Consider the following 21047-nt stretch of genomic DNA (forward strand, 5'->3'; position numbering starts at 1 on the left):
AATGAGACTGGGAAGTTCACCAGGGGTGGGTTTCAGCAGCAGCTTTTGTTTTAAACTCGCTCATTGACTGCTTTTCTCCTGCTGCTCCCAGACATAATCCTTGCTCCTTCCTGCTCACAGCCTCGTCCAGCTGAAAATACAACCTCTACGCTACGTTTCTTCCCCACAACAGAACAGACAAATCCCACCCCAACCTAGCTGTGGAGAAGACAGCCAGATGTTGCACACACGTTTCTATCCAAGACCACTTACCAAGTGTTTTGCTAGCCCTGCCTTTTTCATATTTTCTTGTGTTGGGGCAACAGGGACATCTAGAGATCACAGGCAGAGGAGTGCAAGCTTCTGTAAAAACAGCATTTTCTGTGGAAGTGGTAGCACAATATGATTACAGAGCTGGAATAACAAATAAAACTAGTGCAATTTGAAAGAAATCAACTCCTGGTTATAACCAATGGGACTCGTGGCTTGCCCCAACGCAGCACTACACCCAAGCTGTGAAGAGAAGCACCCCCCTGGCAGACCAAGCTCAGGTTGGGTCGCTCAGTGCACATACCCCGCTAGGGAGCCCTGTCCAAAAGCAGCTGATACAAAAGGAGTGCAAATGCAATGAAAAGTGCAGCACTAGTAGACGTAACACCTGATAAAACTTAGCTAAACTAGACTCGGTACTTGAATCCTGCCCTTTCAATTCCAGTGCATCCCTGAGAGCATCCCTTTGAGCTGTTGTTTTCGAACTGAGGCATTTTCACATGACTTTCTTGCTGGATCCACATCTCCGCTGGTGGAAGAAGCCCAAAACTCTTCCAGAGCCATTTCGCTGTCACCAAGTTCATGGCATGTTAGTGCAGATGCAGGATGTGAGGGGTGAGGATGCACAATGAGACTGTCACGTGGGGCCAGTGACACCCCACAAATCCAAGCCTGAATATTTCATTGTCCCTGCAGGGTGCTGGGACTCCTCCATGAGCCATAGGAACTACAGAACTGCGAGCTGCCAGGGAGGCCTGAGCACTTATGAAGAGCACAATCGTTCCACATGTAATATTTTGCAAGCAGTCGTGGACACACAGCCTCATTTCCAATCAGCTACTGGGTAGCCAGATACATCTGAAAGCTGAGCATGAAAACAAGTATTGCTGCAGTGCAACAGAGTGCTGGGCACCAGGTAATTACATCTGCTTTTAACTAACTCAAAGAGTAAAAACTTCCTTCAGTTTACTTGTTTTTATATGCCTACAGCCAAACTCACAAGAAAAGTCATCATGCAGCACAGAGCAGGTAGAATACGCTACCTATTTCATTACAATATGCACCAAGCCCGTTTGCTTTTATAGAGCGTTCGGCATCGGCTTTAGCAGTGTTTTATGTCACTATAAAAACCTGAGTGGTGATTGCTGATCTCAAGCGCCCTGCATTATGCTGTTGCATGGCACTAAAATTTGATCAACTACAACCGTACAGTGACTGTAGTCCTGGTGGCAGCCCAAGAACAAAATACACATCCCTGGAGGTTTGTCTTAAGCAGCCACAACCAGCACATGAAGGAGCCGAAGCTGGGCTGCAGGACACACAGCACGGCTACAGCACAGACAGCTACAGCTAACCCAGTACAGAAAGCAATCTTTGATTACCTTGTTAGACTGAAACTTGTCATCAGCACGTACAAGACTTTCATAAAGGGGTTTTAACTTGCTTGAAGCTTTTTGTGAGTAATTCTTGTAGCTTTGCTCTGCTTGTGAAGGTGGCTTCACCACTACACTATCTTCCTGATCGTACTCACACCTGGACAGCACCAAATGGGGTAAAATTCAACAGGGATGAGGTCCGGTGCCTTTGTTACACAAAGTCAGAGAAGGTAACCGAGTGTCTCTTCTGGACTTACTTCCCAAATCAGATTTTAGAAGGTGAAACAATTATCCTAACGACATAAGTTTTATTTTCCCTAATTTAATGTGGTGTGCATTTTTGGCCTGCTGTTTTCCTTCCTCCAACCTCAGTAAAACTGCAGCTGGAATGTGCGGCAGGTGACGAAGTAACCCCATTTCCATGCTTCAGGAGAACTGGCACACCAAGGAGTCAGCCCTGCTGAAGCATCAGAGGCCAGCTGAAACCGGTGCTACACAGGCTGAGCTTGATGAAAGTACTGCCACATCACAAGTATTGCATTTTTCCAGGTTGCAGTTCGGTTGTTAATCAAGTATCTGCTCATCCTTTCACTCCAGGTAAGGCATGGGGAAAAAGCAGCCCCAAAGACATTTTTTCACTGTTGTTTTTAAAGCATCCAAGCAAAGCGCACATCCTAACCACACGCACAGCACCGAGTTATATCACAAACTCTCACAACGTGCGGTCCCATCTGTTTCTAATAGACACAACAATCCCGCCCTTCTCCAGCTAACGGCGGTGCCTCCCAGCCTTCCCAGTAACAGGCCCAGACACTCAAACAACACAAATGAGCAGGAAAAGCTACCACTGTTAGCTGCAGCCTGTACAATAGGGGATGGAAAACCCTCCTGATGTTCAAGCAGCTGGTTCTGGAGATCACTGACCCAGACAAAACAAGCCCCTATACACAGGAAAAGCTGCCTCCGTTTTGAGACCCCTGTGCTTTTGCCTCCTGGTGCGTCTTAAAAGCCCTCCTCACTGACCAAACTCTAAAACTGAAGACTATCATGAGCAGCCTTCAATGTTTTCTGCTGCTTACTCCAGCTGCAGCCACCATCCACCACCTCTGAAGCATCCCCTCCACGACAGCTCCCAGGCCCTTCAGAGATAAACAGAGCCCCCTCTACTCCCCCATCAGGTTCTCCTGCACATCTCCACGATGTGCCCAGCACTGCACCCTGTTCCTGCACCCTTCACTCGGTGCTCCCCACACCAACCACAAGCAACTTCTGACTCTTTCACTGCCACAAAATTACTACTCGGTGCCAAATCTGCTGAGGCAAGTTATAAAGCCTCATTTGTCATTTCAACCCATTTTCTCTCCCTACTTTTGGTAGTGTAGCAACATGCGTACTTGTCTGTCACTGCTAGGTTTTGTCTCAGCTCCAAAAGGCGTAAAAGAGTCACTAAAATAACTGCAGACATCCATGATCGAGGTTTAATTACTGCTTGCATTTCTGTGCAAATAATTGACACACAAGTTTGAGAAACAGAACACCCACGCTCCACTCAACTGAGCTGACCGAATTACCTGTTGCAGAAAACAAACACAAGGGACACAGAGGAGAGAGGGCATTTCAGTGAACTTATGTCACACACAAGGGTTTAACCTGGTGCAGGATTTTTAAGGTCCATACTTATCTCTCATATTATCTTAAATTAGGCTCTGTTGCATTAAAAAGAATACATTTCTTTGTAAACCCGAGTACAGGCCTGGATATTTAGCTCTGTACAGAGTAGAGGCTGGCAGCAACACCAAAGCCCTCTTAGGACTCCTCTCAGGACAGACTGCCTTCAAAGACTCCAGTGATACAAAGTCAGATGCTGCCATCTGTTGACAACTTCCCACTGCAACAAAAACGACGTATTTCTCTTAATGCACAGCAGGCTGTTCAAACATGTTTTATTCTGTTCTTAAACAGCAGCAGAACAGGAAACAGCAATCAGCATCAGGAAACACTGATCATGTATCTGACAGCACGAGCGTGGCTGGGCTGTACGGGTGATGGATCACCAACCCTCTCCCAACTACCCCCCTTAGTGAGCAGTTTTCCTAACTCAGACCAACTTCTGACCCCATATCACCACGTGGGGCTCAGGCTGCCGCTGCTCACTTACCTTGTGGTGAGGCGAGCAGAGCAGACAAGGAGGCACCGCAGGCAGCACAACGTTGTCACGCGCTGTCTGCAACGCAGCAGCAGCCTCTCCCGCGGCACAACAGCTGAGCAAGCAGGCACTCTGCTGTCCTGCTCACACAGAGCTTGGCGTTGAGTTTGGGCTTAGCAAGTAGAAGCAGCACTCTAGCCAAAAGGCTAAGACCTCTCTCTACATCTTGAGGGCACGGAGGTGAAACAAACGCTTACAGATAGCCAAGGCAGCACCAGAAGTAAAACTGTTAAGAAAGGGGCTTGCAGCACATGCACTTTCTGCAGCTGTCACTCACTCTGCCAGTTTTCCCCATACGAAAGTCGACTGCATCTGTCCCACCAGGGTCTCCTCCATCAGCATCCCCTTCCACTCCGTAGGTACCGAACACCTTCTCTCGAATTAACACTTTGCTTTCACTGCCAGTTGCGACCTGTACTGAACTTTCGGGTTTGTGCCATGCTACCTGTCACCTCTCTGCTAATGCTTTTGTTACCCCAAAGGACAATGAACTTTTACCTACAAACACTGCTTTCCCAAGGCATGCAGCCTCAGCTCAGAAAACATCACTGAGGCTTAAGATACCACTTTCAGGTTTTAAACATCTGAAATGAGAATTTCTGCCAACCCACATAAAGCAGCTGCATTCCAGGGCACGTCACAATCCTGGTGTCAGCGCCTGAACCCCACTTGAGAAGTTTCCTGGACCCCAGCCAGCAGTCATCACCCAGGGGCAGAGAACTCTCACCAAAGAGCTGCAGGCAATGTACTCAGAGATCATCTTAGGAACTCAGACCAGCTGCATAAGCTTCCACATGTGGCAACTCAGCATATAATTTAATTACCTTCATTTGATACACTGAGGAAAAGTTGCATCTGCTGCTGCATGCTTCCCTGCAAGTCTTTCTGTTCATACTGGAGCTTTCATTTCCATTTTCTAGTTCTAAATAATAGGAGTTGGGCTGGCCTGTGGAAGAAGTTAACACAGATTGGTCAGCTGAGGGTATTAGAAACACTCTTGCTTCAGAAGTCTCCGTGCTGGGGTCCTAACAGTGAGTGTACTTGTACAGTAGCAAAGCACATAAACACAGGTAAAATTGTTCAGAAAAACTCACGTGTTGTCACTAATTGGTTTAAAATATCAATGTCAGGGAATCACAGAACCATCATAAAGGGGCTGGGTTGGAAAGGACGTTAAAAGTCACCTATTTCCAACCACCTTGCCATGGGCAGGACACCTTCTAGCATGTCCTTCGAGGAACTTGAAGCCCTAGCAAATTCCTCTGAAGGAAGCCTTCTTGATGCATCTCTGATCTTCTTTCATCAGGGGTCAGGAACATTTGTTCTCTTCGGGCCTGATACAAATCAAGATTTTATAAACAGGAACAGAAGAATCTGGGTAAGATTTTCAGGGTTACTTTAAGCAAGAAACCTAACAGCTCAGCTTGTATATGCAGTCAATACTGCAGAAGTACCCCTGCTGTGGGTGCTGAGACAACAAAAAAGTACCAAAATAGTTTGATTTTGCAATAAAAATGCAATAAAAAGGACCAAGTGTATTTTTTTCCTTTGTAACAACTCTGTAATATCTTCAGCTAAGCAAATTTGTTGCAAGTTAAACCAAGGACCATACTGATCACATCTGTGTGTTCTGATGCCATCTGGAATTCAGACTTTGCGACCTTTAGCTGAATGTGACAGACAACGCAGGAAAACCAGCCTTTTTAATCATTTCCCTGCTCTTCTCAGGTCAGTTGCAAGCCCCTACTACAGGACACTAGTGTACACCATGCTATTATTGTAAGCATGCTTTTGCAGTTCACTTGCTAGCTTCTTGTTCCTCAAAGATCCACATTAGGCAAGACTGTATGATTGCATGGGAAGAATTGAGACCAGTTTGTTCATCAGCCAGCCATCACATCCTCCTCTCCTCTGTAAAAAACAACAACAAAAAAACTAAGACTAATTTGAAATAGGTTACGTAGTTACAAACTATAGAGTTTAAAGGGTTGTGCCTACAAGCAGTTGCTTCCATCCCAAGCCTCTCTGAAAGCTTTGTGAGGAAGCATTGCCTTCAAGGCACAGTACATCTACCCAAGGAATTGTACTCCTGACCAGAACTTACCATCAAGAAGGAAAATTGTGTCCAATGGTTTCTATCCAGAACCACAAATTCAAGTTGTTCTAAGCTGTTGAAACAGGTTTGCTATGTTTCAATATGAGCATTCCTAACAAACACTCCAAAAAAGCAAAATAAGGCACAGATTTCCAACTGTTGTTGAAGAAGCCTGCTTCCCATTCTCTACCATCTGCAAGCAGCTCTTCAGCAGCACTCATCTGCTGCGTGTGCTGCTTTTAAGGAAATTTGCTGGTATTTCTGTATCAAGCACACTACGCTGTCACACATCACATGCTTAAAATGAAGACTAACAACTCATTCCATACAAAACACACTTTCTTCCTCACTATGACAAGTGACTTACAGAAATCCCATTTTTTTGCAATCATGCAAAGCAGCTGCACAGCAACTGTCCTGCCCAAATTCTGATGTTTCAAAGGACTATCGAACCAGAAACACAAAGGGAAAGGAACAATTCACCCTTATACCTTAATTACTCTTTAATACCGTATGATTTAAGAATTCTGTGATCTAAAGTCAAACTTCAGTCATCTAACTACTCCACAACCCTACATCTTGTAACTTAATACATAATCTTAAACCTCAAGCAGTAAATAGTTTCTGGCAAGGAATCTTCTATTATTTGGCCAAAAAGTGAAGCTATGGAGTTGCACTTTTGTAACTGTGGTGACCCACGTATCTAAGAGCTAAGAGGTGATCTCACCAGCGGGTATCAAAGTACAGTTTAACACAATAATTTCTCTACTGAGGATATTCTGCACAACTACCTGTAGCTGTCATCCAAAACAAATGGTAACTATTAAAAGTTTGTTGTATCATTAACAGAAACTAAAGCTGTAACCAGGAATGTGTGGAAACCAAGTGTCATTTGAAGTACAGGCAGAGCTTAAGCACTGTTGAAGAGTTTTCTGTTACAAGCACTATTGCAGGTACCGTTACAAGTCATTAAAATACCAAGTGGAAAGACCAGAGTCCATTTGAACAATTTATTAGTAACCTCTTTTACAAGTTTTAGAAAAAGAATCCCAGGATTTTGCCTCCTGTGTGTTTTCGCCTAGCCTCCTCATGGTCCATGATGCCAGCTGAGGTTGTCAGAACAATGTACCTATTAAGAAAGAACAAACATTCAATTTATTGTCAGTTTTGTCCTATGTTCATGCAGAGCTGATGGCACTAACTTCATTTTTGTATTACAATAGTAAGATTTGATTCTTTCAGTAAGAGCCTAACATAGCTAAGATCATGTTATCAATGAAAAAGGAACTTCTCTCACAACTCCGAAACACACAAAGCACGTCCACAACCTTCTGTTCTCCAGTGAGGTTTACTCACACGTTCCTACCAGAAGTCAGGTTAGCTGTTCCAGCAGTAGCAAGTAACAGCTCTCAGACAAAATCTTCTTCTATTTCACAGACATTTTTCCTGGGAGCAGGTAGAGTTGCCATGGTGCCAGACAGCTCAGCTCTGAATGCTTTGTCACTCACTGTTTTGAACACTGCTCAGCCTGATGCAGATGAATATCTGGACCCAGACTGACAACTGAAGCAGCCTGAGTCATTTCTAATGCCATCATTTGGATTATCAGCATACTTCAAACATCTTTGTGTTTGAAAACCTCCTGTCCTACCACTCTATAAATACTCTTGAAAAATCTCCATATGACAACACATGCTAGTCAGCTATGTAGGTACAGCTCAACTAAGCAGCTTATCACCAGAGCTTTAAGAAGAGAAATGACAAGGAACTGTTAATCCTGCCTCTGATGGGGCAGAGTGGCTGAGCTACTGCAATTTATTACTCTCGACTTAGTGAGTTTGGGGAGGGAAAAACATACTGTAACATCTGTGTTTCAGAGGTTCAAAACTCATTGAGTCTTGCACCACTTAATATCTTATTCAACTTGTACACAATCAGGAAGTGTAAAGTACTGCAACCCTACTGCAACTCAGTCATCTACTGACTTCCCTTACTCCTCTCCCATCTCTAAAGGGTAATTCATAAAATTAAAATGAGCAACAGAAAAATCTTGTTTTCTTGGTAAACTACAGAAGTGGTGAAACCAGGATGTACCAAAGCCAAGCAAAACAAAAAACTGTTCTTGGTTCATAGTGCCCCTTTAGAACTGGCTAAAAGGAGTATTTGTATGGAAGTTGAATTTTTAGGCTCTTATCTCCTTTTAGACTAATGAGTGAAGTATCACAGGACTCTTAACTCAGGCAGTATCAAAGTGTAATTTAAAAAAAAAAAAATCATTTTCACATATGCCAGCCACGGATTCACCTCCACCCCATACTCACCCAAACTGACGCGAAGGCAGTAGGTTGTTCTGCCACTTTTCCAAATCCTTCAGCTGAACATCAAATCTGGGACTGATTACACCACACTATAAAACAGAATTCCATTACAAACTGGAGAACTGTATAAAGTGCATTTTGTACACCTGTCATTCTAACTCATTATATGAAAGAATTAAACAACTGCAATTAAAATATTCTGGCAGCAAAAGATTAGAGTATCAAAAGCATGTATCATCACCGTAGTATGAAATAGCTTTCTCTCAGAGAAACCACGACTCACAGTTGTTCAGCTTTTATTTCCTTAGCCTCACCTCCTTTCTCTTGCCTAAACAGAGTGACACACACTGCTGCTGATGCTAAACAATTTAATGACTAGACCTGGGAGAGCACAAAAGCATGCCATAAACCATTAAAGATTAAGTAGTATCCTACTTCATCAAAAAACTGAGATTATTCAAGGACAGACTACTTCTAATCATCATATGGAGTTAGCAAAAACAAAACAAAACAAAACAGAACAAAAAAACCACTAGGTTTTAAACAGGGAGAAAGTAACACACACAGTTACCAGCATCGCCAAGTTAATCGTATTACTTATTGACCATAACCACGACTAGCACCTCTAGTTACCTCACTGGCTCCAATTTTCTTAACTTCCAAGAGCCAAACAGGACACCTTACTGCAGTGATGGACATTTTCCTGAACCAAACAACTGTTCTCTTATTGCAGCTGTTGAGAGAAACATCACATACAGCTGCACCCTGAAAGATCTGCTACAAAATCATCCAGAAAGAGTTCAAGAAACACTATTCTCTAATCTGACACAGATTATTTTTATGACAGACACATAAAACTAGTAAATGGGGGTTGTGTCAGATTCTTTGCCACTACACTGAGGCAATTTTCAGCTGCATTATCTGTTCATCATGGAAACAGACCTCAACATGTTTTTGCAAATTAACTTTAGCTTTCTTTACTTAAAAACCACTTCTCATTCAAATAGCATAACTAGAAACAATGGCGCACAGCATGTCATCACGGAAGTAGAAAACTACTCAATATCTTAAGTCAAAAGCGTTACAAAAATGCCAAACACCTAGAAGTACCTCGTACACCCCAGGAATTCGCAAAGCACTAATTAATGTAACATTTACCTTTCTCTCAACCACAAGCAATGCTCATCTGGCAGCAGCAGGGGGGGTTGGCTCTCACCATTTACAGGTATTAAACATCAACTGGAAAGCAACTCAGTTGCTCTCTCCTATGACAAAAGTCTCCTAGATAACTACGGCGTCAAATAAAGAGAAATCACGAGATAGCAAGGAAGTCCTTAAGAGAAACACATGGTACCTACAAGCTGACTTCCCCAAAGATGTGGCACAAAGATGTGGCATGGTGTGTTTAACAGAAATGTAATTAGCCAACTGAACTATTATGAACCTAAAGTTTAGTATTTGATAACTACTGGTAACACCGATATTACTCTCGTTTACATGGACTTAATTAAATACCCTCTTCTCACGAGTAATTCATTCAGAATTGGAGCAGACAAACAAAAAAGCCTCATTTAACCATCCCCCCAGAGAAGTGAATTCAGGAAAATGAATCCTACCTTGTTGAGTCTGCCTGTGAGATTGACAACGATCTTCCCAGCTCTGTGATCGTCAATTATCTCAAATTCACCAATGTAACCTAGAGAAGATCAGAAAACGGACAAATCAAAAGATGGTAACAAGATACAGCACAGCTTGTTTGACTCACTTCAAGCATCTTAAGTCAAAAAAAAAACAAAACACCATAACACTACAGCATCTGCAGAATTCCAGAAGTTTTTAGCAATTATGCTTTAAGTTACTTTACGTGTGCCTCTGATATGGCTCAGTTGCACCCAAGTATCAATTGCTGTCTTTAGTTACACTCTGTAAAGGTGGAACCCATCTGAAATAGTGGTTGGTTTGGTGTTTTCTTCTCCAGAACTTGTCCTGGACAAGGACACTTGTGGTAGTTCTGTTTGGACTTCCTTTATAAAGAATACTGTAACAGTATATAAAAAGTCATCAATAAACTTATCCCCCCAAAAACAATTAACAGCACACTCACCTAAAAACATGCCTACGTTCATAATTTATAATCATTTTAGAACAACAATTATCACCAATTCACTGTGAAAAGTCTGAAAAGAACCAAATCAACTCCACAAGATGCTCAAGTTTACCTGAAAATCTCAGTCACTAAAGCAAACCAGACAGAAACCGTGAACCAGAGCAACATCAGCACTGCGGGGTCTCCACTCACCATGTTTCATCATCACAGTTAAAAACCGGACGATTACTTTGGAGCATGGCCTGATGAGAACTTGGCGTTTCCCACGTTTCTCTGCATTGTTGATGCTTTTGAGAGCATCGGCCAGTACGTTCATGCGCACCATGGTGCCTGGGGGGAAGGAGAGAGCCAGTTACGTACACCAGGTTTCCATCAGGGCCACACTGACAGAAGGACGCCTTTCTAAGGCTGATTTTAGATCTAAAAGACCTAAGACTGACAAAAAAAAAAAAAAAAAAAAAAGTTGTGCTAAACCTCAAAAGGCATTCTGAAACAAAAAAAGCAAGTCAATACACACTCAGGTGTGCTCAGAAGAATGCACAGCTGTTGTAACAACTTGGGAAATCTTGGGAAAGAAAAACTTGGGAAAGTGTTGTTTAAACTTGAACTTTACCAGTAAGCACATATGAAGATGTGAAAACCACCACGAAGACATGTCATCCGTGTGACATCTCTCCCAGGTGAGCGTTTGGGGTTTTATAACCCAGTTACGCAGTATCAGCCCCACTCAAGGACCAGCCCATGCACGGCATTAACTATGCTAGACGCTGCTTAGCTTGCTCACCACCAGAGGAATTACAGGACGACAGTAACACGCGGCTCTTCCACCCAGGAGCATGGGCACCAATTCTTGCACTCCGGGGACGAGGACAAGCGCCCCGAGCCGTGCCATGCCCACCGAGCCACCCCCAACCGAGCCAGCGCGGCCGCAGCCCCCCAGGCAGCCCCCAGACCCAGGGGCCGCTCCCCGCGGGCCAACTCCCGCCGCACTCGCGGCTTCAGGCCGGAGCCGGGCAGCCCCCCCCGCCCCCAGGGCCGATCGCGCGCCGCCCGCCCCGGGCCTCCCCTCACGGCCCCGCTTCCGCCGCCTCCCTCAGCGCCCTCCCGCGCCCCCCCCCCGGCTCCCCGCGGGCTCCTCAGAGGGCCGGGCGGGGGCGGCAGCGGCTCAAAGCGGCCCGGGCGGGTCGGGGGCAGTCCCCGGGGCCCGGCGGGGCGGGCGGGGGCGGCGGCGGGGCGCGGATGGCAGCGGCGAGCGGCGGATGGCGGCCGGGGGCGGCAGCGGCGCCCAACTCACCGGCGCCGCAAGATGGCGGAAAAGGAAGGGGCCGGGCGCGCCGCGCGGGGTTATGGGAAGGCCGCGGCCGCGGGGTGGCGAGAGCGGCCCGGAGAGATCTCGCGAGAGCCCGCGAGACCCGGGCGGGAGGCAGCGGCGCGCGAGGCTCGGCCCCTCCCCATTGGTCTGGAGGCGCTTCCGGGGCGAGGCGGCTTCTCGCGTTCCCATGGCGACCGGGACGCTGCCGCTACGGCGGCCCCGAGGGGACAAAAGAAGCGGCGTTGCGTGAGGGCGGGGACAGGGGGCAGCCCTGGAACGCGGCACAGGGCCGGGCCCGGGGCTCCTCCTGCCCGCAGCCAAAGCACGGGGAGGCTCCTGGGGCACGGCTCCCCCCGGCTCCCCCCGAGCTCCAGGGGGCCCCGCACGCCGGCAGCACACAGACCGCCACCCTCAGCCCTTCAGCATCCCCATGGCAAAGCTGCAGCGGGAGTTCACGCCGGAATTTACACCTCCAAAGGAACGCACGGCTCCTGCTGTAACGGAGCTGCCTCCCTCTGAGCCAGCCCCAGCACGGGGCGGAGGTGCCAGCAGGGCTCCCAGCACCCGGCCCCCGTTGCCTTTTGACATGCCCCATTTCTTCCACCAACAGCTCGTGCCAGTTGAGCAGAGCACTTCCCAAATGAATCTCTGCAGCTGAGATCTACTCCAAGACTCACTTCCTGAGCCTGACTGTCCACAGCCCCGGGGACTTCCACCAGTGTTAATTAACCACAGGTGGCGTTACAGCCTCACAGCCCGCCCCCCTCCAGCAGGAGCTGGCCCCACACTGCCAGGAGCTGTGCTGATCTCAGGGAGGTGCTGCAGGAGGACCCAGCCACGCACAGGACTGCCACATGACACAAACACCACTTCCTCCTCCAGTTCCTCAGATGCACACACGGGATTTTTTGTATGGTCAAAGAACAAGTCTGGAAGAAGTTTCTTACTCTGTATTTGCCTATTCAACAGGTACAATACACCAAGAGTTCATTTTAAAACAGTAAACTTTTAAAATGCATTAACACAGGTTTTAGCTTTTCAAAGAAAAGAAGTTCAGTTTTTAAAAAAGGAGGGAGGTCATAGAAAAGCACAAACAACTCAGACAGGCTTATTTACAACAGACAAACTTAAGAAGTTCAGGGTGATATGGTGTACAGACAACATTCATAAGACCAAACATGCTACATGGCTCTGTGACAACAGCAGTTTCAGAACAATCAGCTGTTAAGGTAACACACCTTACCTCATTGTCTACAGTCTCAGTGCAATAAATTGAGGTTTACACTACAGCTACAGAGCTACAATTTATATATCCAGACCCCAATCTAGCAGATGATCTGGTCTATGCAGCCAGAAAAGCAAACAGACAACTAGCTCACCTTCTGCCCCAGATGTGGGTACTCCCCCCCTCAGCTATGATCATTCCTACCCAGCTAATTGTGCCCCTTCCACAAGGCTCAGTAGTAACGAGCTTCCAAGAAGAAGTTTCCAGAACTTTCATACTTGCTGTAACTACAAGACATTAACCAGTGAAGCTACAGGTTATGAGAACGCTGTCGCACACTACAATCGGGATGGGGCATTTTTGTAAGGGGCCTCTTCATTTGCTGACAAAACTAAAGCTCCGCATGGCAAAGGCCAGGATCCTTCCTATGAGATAGCTGCAGGCTGCAGAACCTTAACCTGGACAGCAAAAGAGAGAAACCCAGAGCAGCTGCTAGTGACATTTTGACTTCATCAGGGAGCCAATAAAAAAAAAAAAGCAAGCCAGTGAGCAATACTACTTCTATTATCTTATAGATACATTAATTCTCAAAACTCTTTCCAAGGAAACTTTGCAAACAGCAGTCAAGTCTTCATTCATTTTTCTTTTCCTTGTGCTTGAGAAGCTTGTTTATCTCCCTTTTTGCCATTCCAACATACTTCGTAATGATCCCATGCTGGTTTAATCCAGGAAACAGCAGCAAGAAACTCACTGGAGAAACAAAACCAAAAATTATTTACTAACCCTTTAACAAGCTTCTGTCACCTTGCAATTCCTCACTTCCTGTAAGCCCCACTAACTGCTGAAAAACAAAAATTAAACCCCAAGCCAAAAAAAATCCCTCAACAAATAATCAAGTTTTACTTCTACCAGCCTCATACCATTTTAGGAAGCTAACAAACTCAGTTTTGCTTTGCACACTACACACTTACCAATGAGATAAGTCAGAAAGAGGTTGTGAACTTGCTGTCCAATCCAGGCAACCACAGCAAGGGAACAAAGCATGGTCATGAAGTACTAAAACAAGCAAAGAGACCAGTTAACCACAGATCTGTTGGGAATTTTCCGCCTTCCCCTCAGCATTCAGCAACATGTCAAAGTTTAAAACCTGCTAAAGTTCCCAGGTCATGCCCATGCAATACACGCAGCCTTGTTAGCATTGTGATTAGAGACTGTCTGTACATTCCCTTTTATTTTCAGGCCATCACTATTACAGTAAAGCAACTCTTTTCTATCCCTCACACCTTGCTATCCCCACTGGTAAAACTTCTGCTTCACTCAGCACCTGAAGCTTTATCCTCATCAGTATACTTCGTAGCTCCTGTACTTACACTGACATGTTAAGGTCTTGTTTTTCAGGCAGATGGTGTGCAACTGAAAACACACCTATTTTAATGTGGTCTTTACAGGCTGTTTCTAAAAACTGAAATATCCAAAGAAACACAATTTATATTTTAAGATCAAGAGTACGCTTCTAATTGAAGCAGTATTGCAATTTTAAAGACAGGTATCGTGCCACTCAGGGTTTGACTAGCATGTGTGACTGGCATTAAGCCACAGGCAGAATCATTGGTTCCTGCTTCAAGAATACTGGTTTATTCAGACATGTTCCTTGCTAAAGAACTTCGGACTAAACAAAGCAGAGATCATTTAAAACCAACTCCCAGAACTCATTACCATTTTAGGCTTCTCTTCCTTTATTGTGAAGAGACGTTTCCACCAGCCAACAATTCGGCGACGAGACTTGACCAGGTTGCTGCAAATTTCATGAAATCTTTGCTGCTGTTCTGTAGTCCTTTTTTTTTTTTTAAAAAAAAAAAAAAAAAGACAGGAATAAGAACCCAAGTTTTCATCTCTATTTTTTTTTTAAATGTCTCATACTATTTCCCAGCAGAAAGAAAAGTTGTCCAATACTTATCCTGACATTTGCCCCACTTCATTTTGTACCCTATTTTTAATAGAGCATTGTCTCTCAAATCAACTCCGAAAAAACCACTGAACCACCCCTATTCAGAACAGGAGAGCACTGCTTTTAATTATTCAATACCAATGTGCATTCCTTTAGTACATTAGGCAAGAACATTTATCCACTAGTCAAAGCAGACTAGAATTTTTAAACACAAAATCCATTTCAAATATGGTTCACCTCCAGTGTACTGTGTTCATAAGCCCTGCCCTTCTTTGAAGTTATTTCAATCACTTATGATCACATTATCAGTCTTAAGATCCCTGGGCATTACTTCATCTTCATATTTACAGCTACTACTTTTTCCAAACATAGAATACAATCCCCTTCATATTTTTAGCAGAACTAGAATCTCTAATGGACCGCAAAGAATGCACCCTACGCCTTCAACAGGAACAATAAAGACATATTGCAGTAGTTACATTTCAAAAAAAAAAAAAAAAAAAAGCAAGACATTTTACATGAGTTCTCACCTCATATACTATCGACATTGTCAATTGCAAGGACTACATAGGAATCATTTGACATTTGCAAAGTGGTAAATACCCATTTTGCTAAAATTAATAATTCCTTTACACTCAAGCTATTTAAATTTGAGCTTTTCTTACCATTTATTAGAGCCAAAGATCCTAGGTGCAAGAGCAGGAACAAGATAATCAGCCAGACAGAGGAACATAACAAAACAGGAGACACCTGAAAGAACTGACGGATCCAAGTAGTAGATCATCCTGGAAAAAAAAAAAAAAAGCAATAAACACTCAATGTATTCAGCCATCTCAACAGATTGGCTAGGGATTTCAAATAGTAGACCTACCCCTTTGAAAAAAAATTGAAGCTGGACAAATTTGCTCATCTTACTCATGAAAAGAGGTTTAAGCACTGTACTTCAACCTCATTACAAGGAAATTCAGATGAAAAGATCAAAATACAATTTTCTGAATGCACTTGAACATAAAGTGCCGCAATACAGAAAGCACAATATGATGTTCACTGCAAGTAAAAGTTCATTATTGCTCTCCCAGAAGTTGAGAAGTTGAGTTTGGGATGGGGATGAGTGAGGAAACACGTGAAACAACTAGCTAGGGTGAAAACTCTCATCTTGTTGGTTCTTAAGTAAATCACAGGGTCCAGACACACTCCAGGCTGCTATTTACTGCCTCACCTGCAACAACTAACCAAACCTGTTTCAGACAAGGAGTCACAAGCCTCCAAGCAGGACAGTGCTGTGCTCTTATATATGAGGTTTGCCACCATTTAAATGCAGCTGTACAGGTAGTGGACAAGAACTAGCTTTTCTCATAAGCGTGTTAACATTCAGTTGAGTCCTGTGTAACTTATTTGCACTTTGCAGAACTTCTTGAACAGTGAAGAAAGACAAACCACTGCAGGGCCAGCTTTCTACACATCTGGCACAGTGCTGCTGTGCTGAACATTCGTCTTCAATACAGCACCAATTAAGAATTTGAAGCTGTTCTATTTCCTTCAACTATTATTCAACATGGTATTTCCTGCAGTCACATAACTTTTTAAAATTACAATTACTTTTCAAAATTACTTTTCAGTTTCATTTGACTTCCACCCTCCTCACCTCTCTTGAGGGCCATAAAATTTGCATTAGCCAGAAGACACTGTTCCTACCTCACCTTATTCGACATTCGTACGTCCCCTCTTTTCCTTAGTCCAACAGCGCATGCAGCTGCAACTCTCCAGCTGGTGTGGACACTTACCTGTACAAGGTAGGTAGGAGCCACCCTGACTACCACCATGGCACACAAAGGCATGGACAGGCCTCCAGCACGCCCATTTTGTACCCCCGTCAAAAGACAAGTTACATCCTCCCACTTTGACTCAATGCTGCATTCAGCCTGTCATTCTCTTCTCTTCCTTTCTCAAAGGAGAAAAGAGAATCTAGAAGGACCAAGTTGTGTGAAACCAACTGAATTTGTCACTAAACACCACAGCAAAGACACAGAATAGCTAGTAAGGAAAGTTTGCCCTATGGAAGCAGGTTTTTCCTTATGACCATAATGGTATTGCTGGTGGCTTAGGGAAGAAGGCCAGAAGATGACCAGATCTGACAAGCAGAACACACCAGTGAACAGCACACAGCTGAGCATGCTGAAGAGCTACAGCAACTCCGCCTGCCAAACAGCTTCTGCAGAAAACACCATCCCCCCAGTAGGATGCGACTTGTGTTACTTCCTGTTCTCAGTTCTGGGTTTTTCTTTTCAAAGTTTACACGCATTCAGAAATAGAACTCGAAGAGCCTTCCTATGTGATTGTTTTAAGACGTCTTTGTAGTCTTTTCTTAGCAGTTTTGCTACTAGCCATGAGCACAGTGCTCATGCTCTCTCTATGAGCTACTTACAGGAAAGAAAAGGAAACAACACTCATCAGCGCAAGAGGAAACCAGGCTCTCTCCCAGCGAAGAATTTTATCAGTCATCAAAATCACTTCTCCCCATCCTTGCAACTGCTCTTCCAAGCTAGCAGTTTCCGCAGCCTACACAAAAAAAAGAGAAGAAAGTGTTATTACTAGTCAGAATCAGATTGGTTCCCACACAAAGTAGCTGAAGAAAATGTCAGAGACCCCAGCCACGAATCCAAGTAATTAAATTATTAATAACACACTAAATTATGACACAGTAGAAGGGAAGTAATAGCGTATCTTCCCAGGCTAAATGCTACCTCCTCACAGATTTTATCAAGGTGTTCTCCTTGAATATTTCCTCAGTTTAGAGAAAAAGTCGAGTTTTAAAGCCCAGCTAAAACCCCTCAACTTTTAATTTTCAACATCAGGAAAACATATTTTAAATAGCTCTCACATTGCAGCATTTTCAAAGATAACCCTAACACAGTCAATCAGTTTTCTAGATGTTGTCCAACACTAACATTTTGCTATACGGAAGATAGTTGAAAAGACTCAGAAATACAGTACGGAAAAGTTATCCAGCTGATCACACTTGGCATGCAGAGAAAGTTTTCCTACCAGTTGCCCACGACAGTGACCAGGCAGCCTTTAAACTGCTGTTCCCATGTTATTCCTCCATTCCTCCCCACACACCTTTTGCAAAGAGGCCCTGCCTGCCCTGGCACCAGCTCACTAAGCAGTTCACCTCAGGTGTGCCACATTTAGCATGGCTTAATAGTTTGCCCTCAGGGGAACAATGGATCTCACATATTGCAAAATCCTCATAAACACAAATGGAGCTGACTGCCCCCACAGCAAGGGGTAAAAAGCCATGGAGACCTGCACATGTGCTGTGCAGAGATAGAGCAGATGTAGTTCTCAATCACATGCTGCTCTTATCTTAAATGGCCTGACACCACTAAATATGGACAGCTGAGCGCAGCTACCACTGTAAGGCATAGTTTACTTTTGTCACACCATCTGAATTATTTGAAAACCACATTTCAGGGCAAAAAAAAAGATCAGAAAGCTATCTCACAGACTGCTGAATACCCTTCAGTCATTATATCTTCCTCGTGTTATAGACAAAAAACCTCATACAAAATAGCTGCTTTACTCCAGAAATCAGTTTATGACAAGCCGGTTTGGCTTTACTAACTCCAGCTCTTTGCATTTATTGCAACCAAGAGAAAATTAATGGGAAGCATACCGGGAGGTAAGAGCGTTATTGATCATGGTCAGGGTACCACAAGTCAGCTTCTGTCAACACCTAAACACTCCTGATGGGCAGGATCTGGCACAGTGGTGTTTCCCCCCCCTCCCCTCCCTTAATTAAAAAAAGCTTCCATAAGTGTGAACTGTTGTGAATAGGGCATCCGCTCCTCTAGGATACTTGAATCCGAAGCAGACTCTTCCTGCAGAAGCTCAGGCTTCCCTTCCACCCCCGGGCGGCGGAGGGTTTCCTTCATCCCTTCCCAGGCGAGGAACAACAAACGCAAATAAATAACGCTCTAGGAAGCTTCCCTTCTTCACCTTTTGCTTTTTAATGCCTTTCCAGCACCCACGCTTACAGTTACAGACATAAAGGCGTTTCTTTAAGCTTAGGAGCATTCCAGCTCCCCCGCCCAACAGCCCGGCCGCTGCCCCCTCACTCAGCCCCGGCGCTGAGGGGACGGCCGGAGGAGCCCAAACACAGCCGCGGCCGTTAAACGGCACCCCGAGCAGGGCAGGGATCGCCACCAGCTCCCGCCCGGCAGTCCCATCCCCTCACCAGCTGGTAGGCGCTGTTGTTGTCGCCCTCCGCCATCTTGTGCCGCCCTCCTCACACCGCCGCCCCCGCCGCCTTTTGTAGCCGCCGCAGCACCGTGTCCGCGTCCCGATTGGCCAGCTCGAACGCCGCGCGGGCCAATCGCCGAGCCCTCGCCGCACCCACGCCGCAGCCGGTTGGGCGGTGAGGTTTGAAGCGAGGCGGTTGACCAATCAGCGCGCGGGGCGGGCACCTCCTCCCTTCTCTCCGTCGCAATGCGACGGCGGCGGGCGGGCGGGGCCCGGCCTGAGGGGCGCTGAGGGAGCTCTGCCGGAGGCGGGGCAGCGCAGGGGCTGTCAGCGCTCGGCGCGTGTTTGTAGTTTAAATCTTTGCCCCCCCAGCGCCGGAAATGTCGTTTTTAAGAGGCAAATAAGTGGAAGGTTTGGGGTTTCGTAAAATTCATAGAGTCATTAGGGTTGGAAAAGCCCTCCGAGGTCCAACCACCCCCTACCACCAGTGTCACCCACTGACCGTGTCCCCAAGCACCACGCCCAACCCCTCCTTGAACGCCCCCAGGGACGGTGACCACCTCTGGGCAGCCCGTCCCAGCGCTGCCCGCTCTTTCTGACAGAAATGTCTCCTCATTTCCACCCTGAGCCTCCCCTGGCACACACCGAGGCCGTTCCCTGTGGTGCTACCACGAGAAGGGCGGCTCCTCTCCCCGGCACACAGGGCTCGAGGGCGGGTTTGGGGCTTAGGACGCGGGGGGCGCGTTGCTGAGGCAGCGCAGGGCCACGGGTGTCTCAGCAGCGAGCAGGGCTGCAGGAGGGCTGCGAGGCAGCACCGCGCCCGGGGGGGATTCCTGGGTTACCACACAGGAAGGCTGCCCGGCTCTGACAACCGCAGCTGACCCAGCTGGGGTAATTGCCACCTGTCCACCAATTTTATTTTTTTTTAGGTCAGTGCAGCATGAGAACAGACATGGGAGAAAGGCATTAGGATATAAGTATTTTTTTCTGACACAGCTTCCTCAATGTTACAGTCACACATGCTATGAGCTTAATCATAGTCTCTGCAATGCAGTGGCAAACGGAGAGCAAAAAAAAAAATCCACATTTTTAATTATTTCCGGCACAAAAATTGCAGTGCTTTTCCAGCCCTTCTCCCCAGTTTCATGGAGAGGAAAAAATGAAGGAGAGAGAGCAGGCTACCGTCTCAGATGTACCATCTACTTTAACATGTGCCTGTACTGAATTGTTTGATCTTTTCCCAGGTTCTCTTTGGATGTGCTCAAGATTGTATATAAAGAACAGATACATGATATTTTTGAACATCTTTCAAATTCATTTGCATGTTATTAAAATCTAAGAATATCTTAGTGTACTGTTTTGCACTAAGAAATGGTGGAATCCACTCTCAAAATCCATAATTGCACCACAGCACAGCTCACACAAAAGCTAATTTCTAAAGCAAGTAATGCCTACAGTGATTTTGATGAAAGTATTTGAGAAAGCATGGTCTCAAGCAGAAAGCATAATGCATTGCCTTTACCATTCCTAGGAGCATTTGCAGCCTCCATAGCTATTTGATATAACCATCCAGCTCCTGGTTTCACCCATCTGTATGATTCTCACTGAAAAACACAACTACTTACCACCGAAAAAAACCAGGAACTTCCATCATCTTTAATGCCACTGTCAGATTCATCGTCTTCGAGCTAGTCTTTCACATGCCAGCACCTGAATCAGTTTCCCATTCGAACTTTCCTCCCATTCAAGCGAACCCCTGCAGATGCCATTTCCTTGTGTGCTTCTCCGTGGCTGAGGGGCAGGTGGGACAGTGAGTCTCACGGGGTGCCCTTTCCGCCCCAAAACAGCAGAGCTGCACCAGCACACTGCACTGAGCAGAGCATAGGGTCCTGCCCTGCTGCCCAATGCTCCCCAGCCAGACTGGTGGAAGCACAGTGTAAAGTGGGCATCAAGCATCACCAACGCTTTT

General features: G+C 45.6%; 2 protein-coding genes across 2 annotated transcripts; both read right to left on the minus strand.

The window, feature by feature from the left end:
* Positions 1-6922: 6922 nt before the first annotated feature.
* On the minus strand, positions 6923-11682 carry RPS15A (ribosomal protein S15a). Its single transcript, XM_084295687.1, has 5 exons — positions 11646-11682; positions 10544-10681; positions 9861-9940; positions 8248-8333; positions 6923-7055 (listed from the first exon to the last, which is right to left on the minus strand). The coding sequence occupies exons 2-5, from the start codon at positions 10674-10676 to the stop codon at positions 6962-6964; spliced, it is 393 nt and encodes a 130-aa protein (XP_084151813.1). The 5' UTR covers positions 10677-10681; positions 11646-11682; the 3' UTR covers positions 6923-6961.
* A 911-nt stretch (positions 11683-12593) lies between these two features.
* ARL6IP1 (ARL6 interacting reticulophagy regulator 1) lies at positions 12594-19168 on the minus strand. The gene is made up of 6 exons (XM_084295634.1): positions 19074-19168; positions 17262-17395; positions 15502-15621; positions 14605-14722; positions 13860-13944; positions 12594-13638 (listed from the first exon to the last, which is right to left on the minus strand). The coding sequence occupies exons 1-6, from the start codon at positions 19107-19109 to the stop codon at positions 13520-13522; spliced, it is 612 nt and encodes a 203-aa protein (XP_084151760.1). The 5' UTR covers positions 19110-19168; the 3' UTR covers positions 12594-13519.
* Between the last annotated feature and the right edge of the window lie 1879 nt (positions 19169-21047).

The sequence above is a fragment of the Netta rufina genome, assembly GCF_964035555.1.
Source record: "Netta rufina genome assembly, chromosome: 15".
NCBI classification, from domain to species: Eukaryota; Metazoa; Chordata; class Aves; order Anseriformes; family Anatidae; genus Netta; species Netta rufina.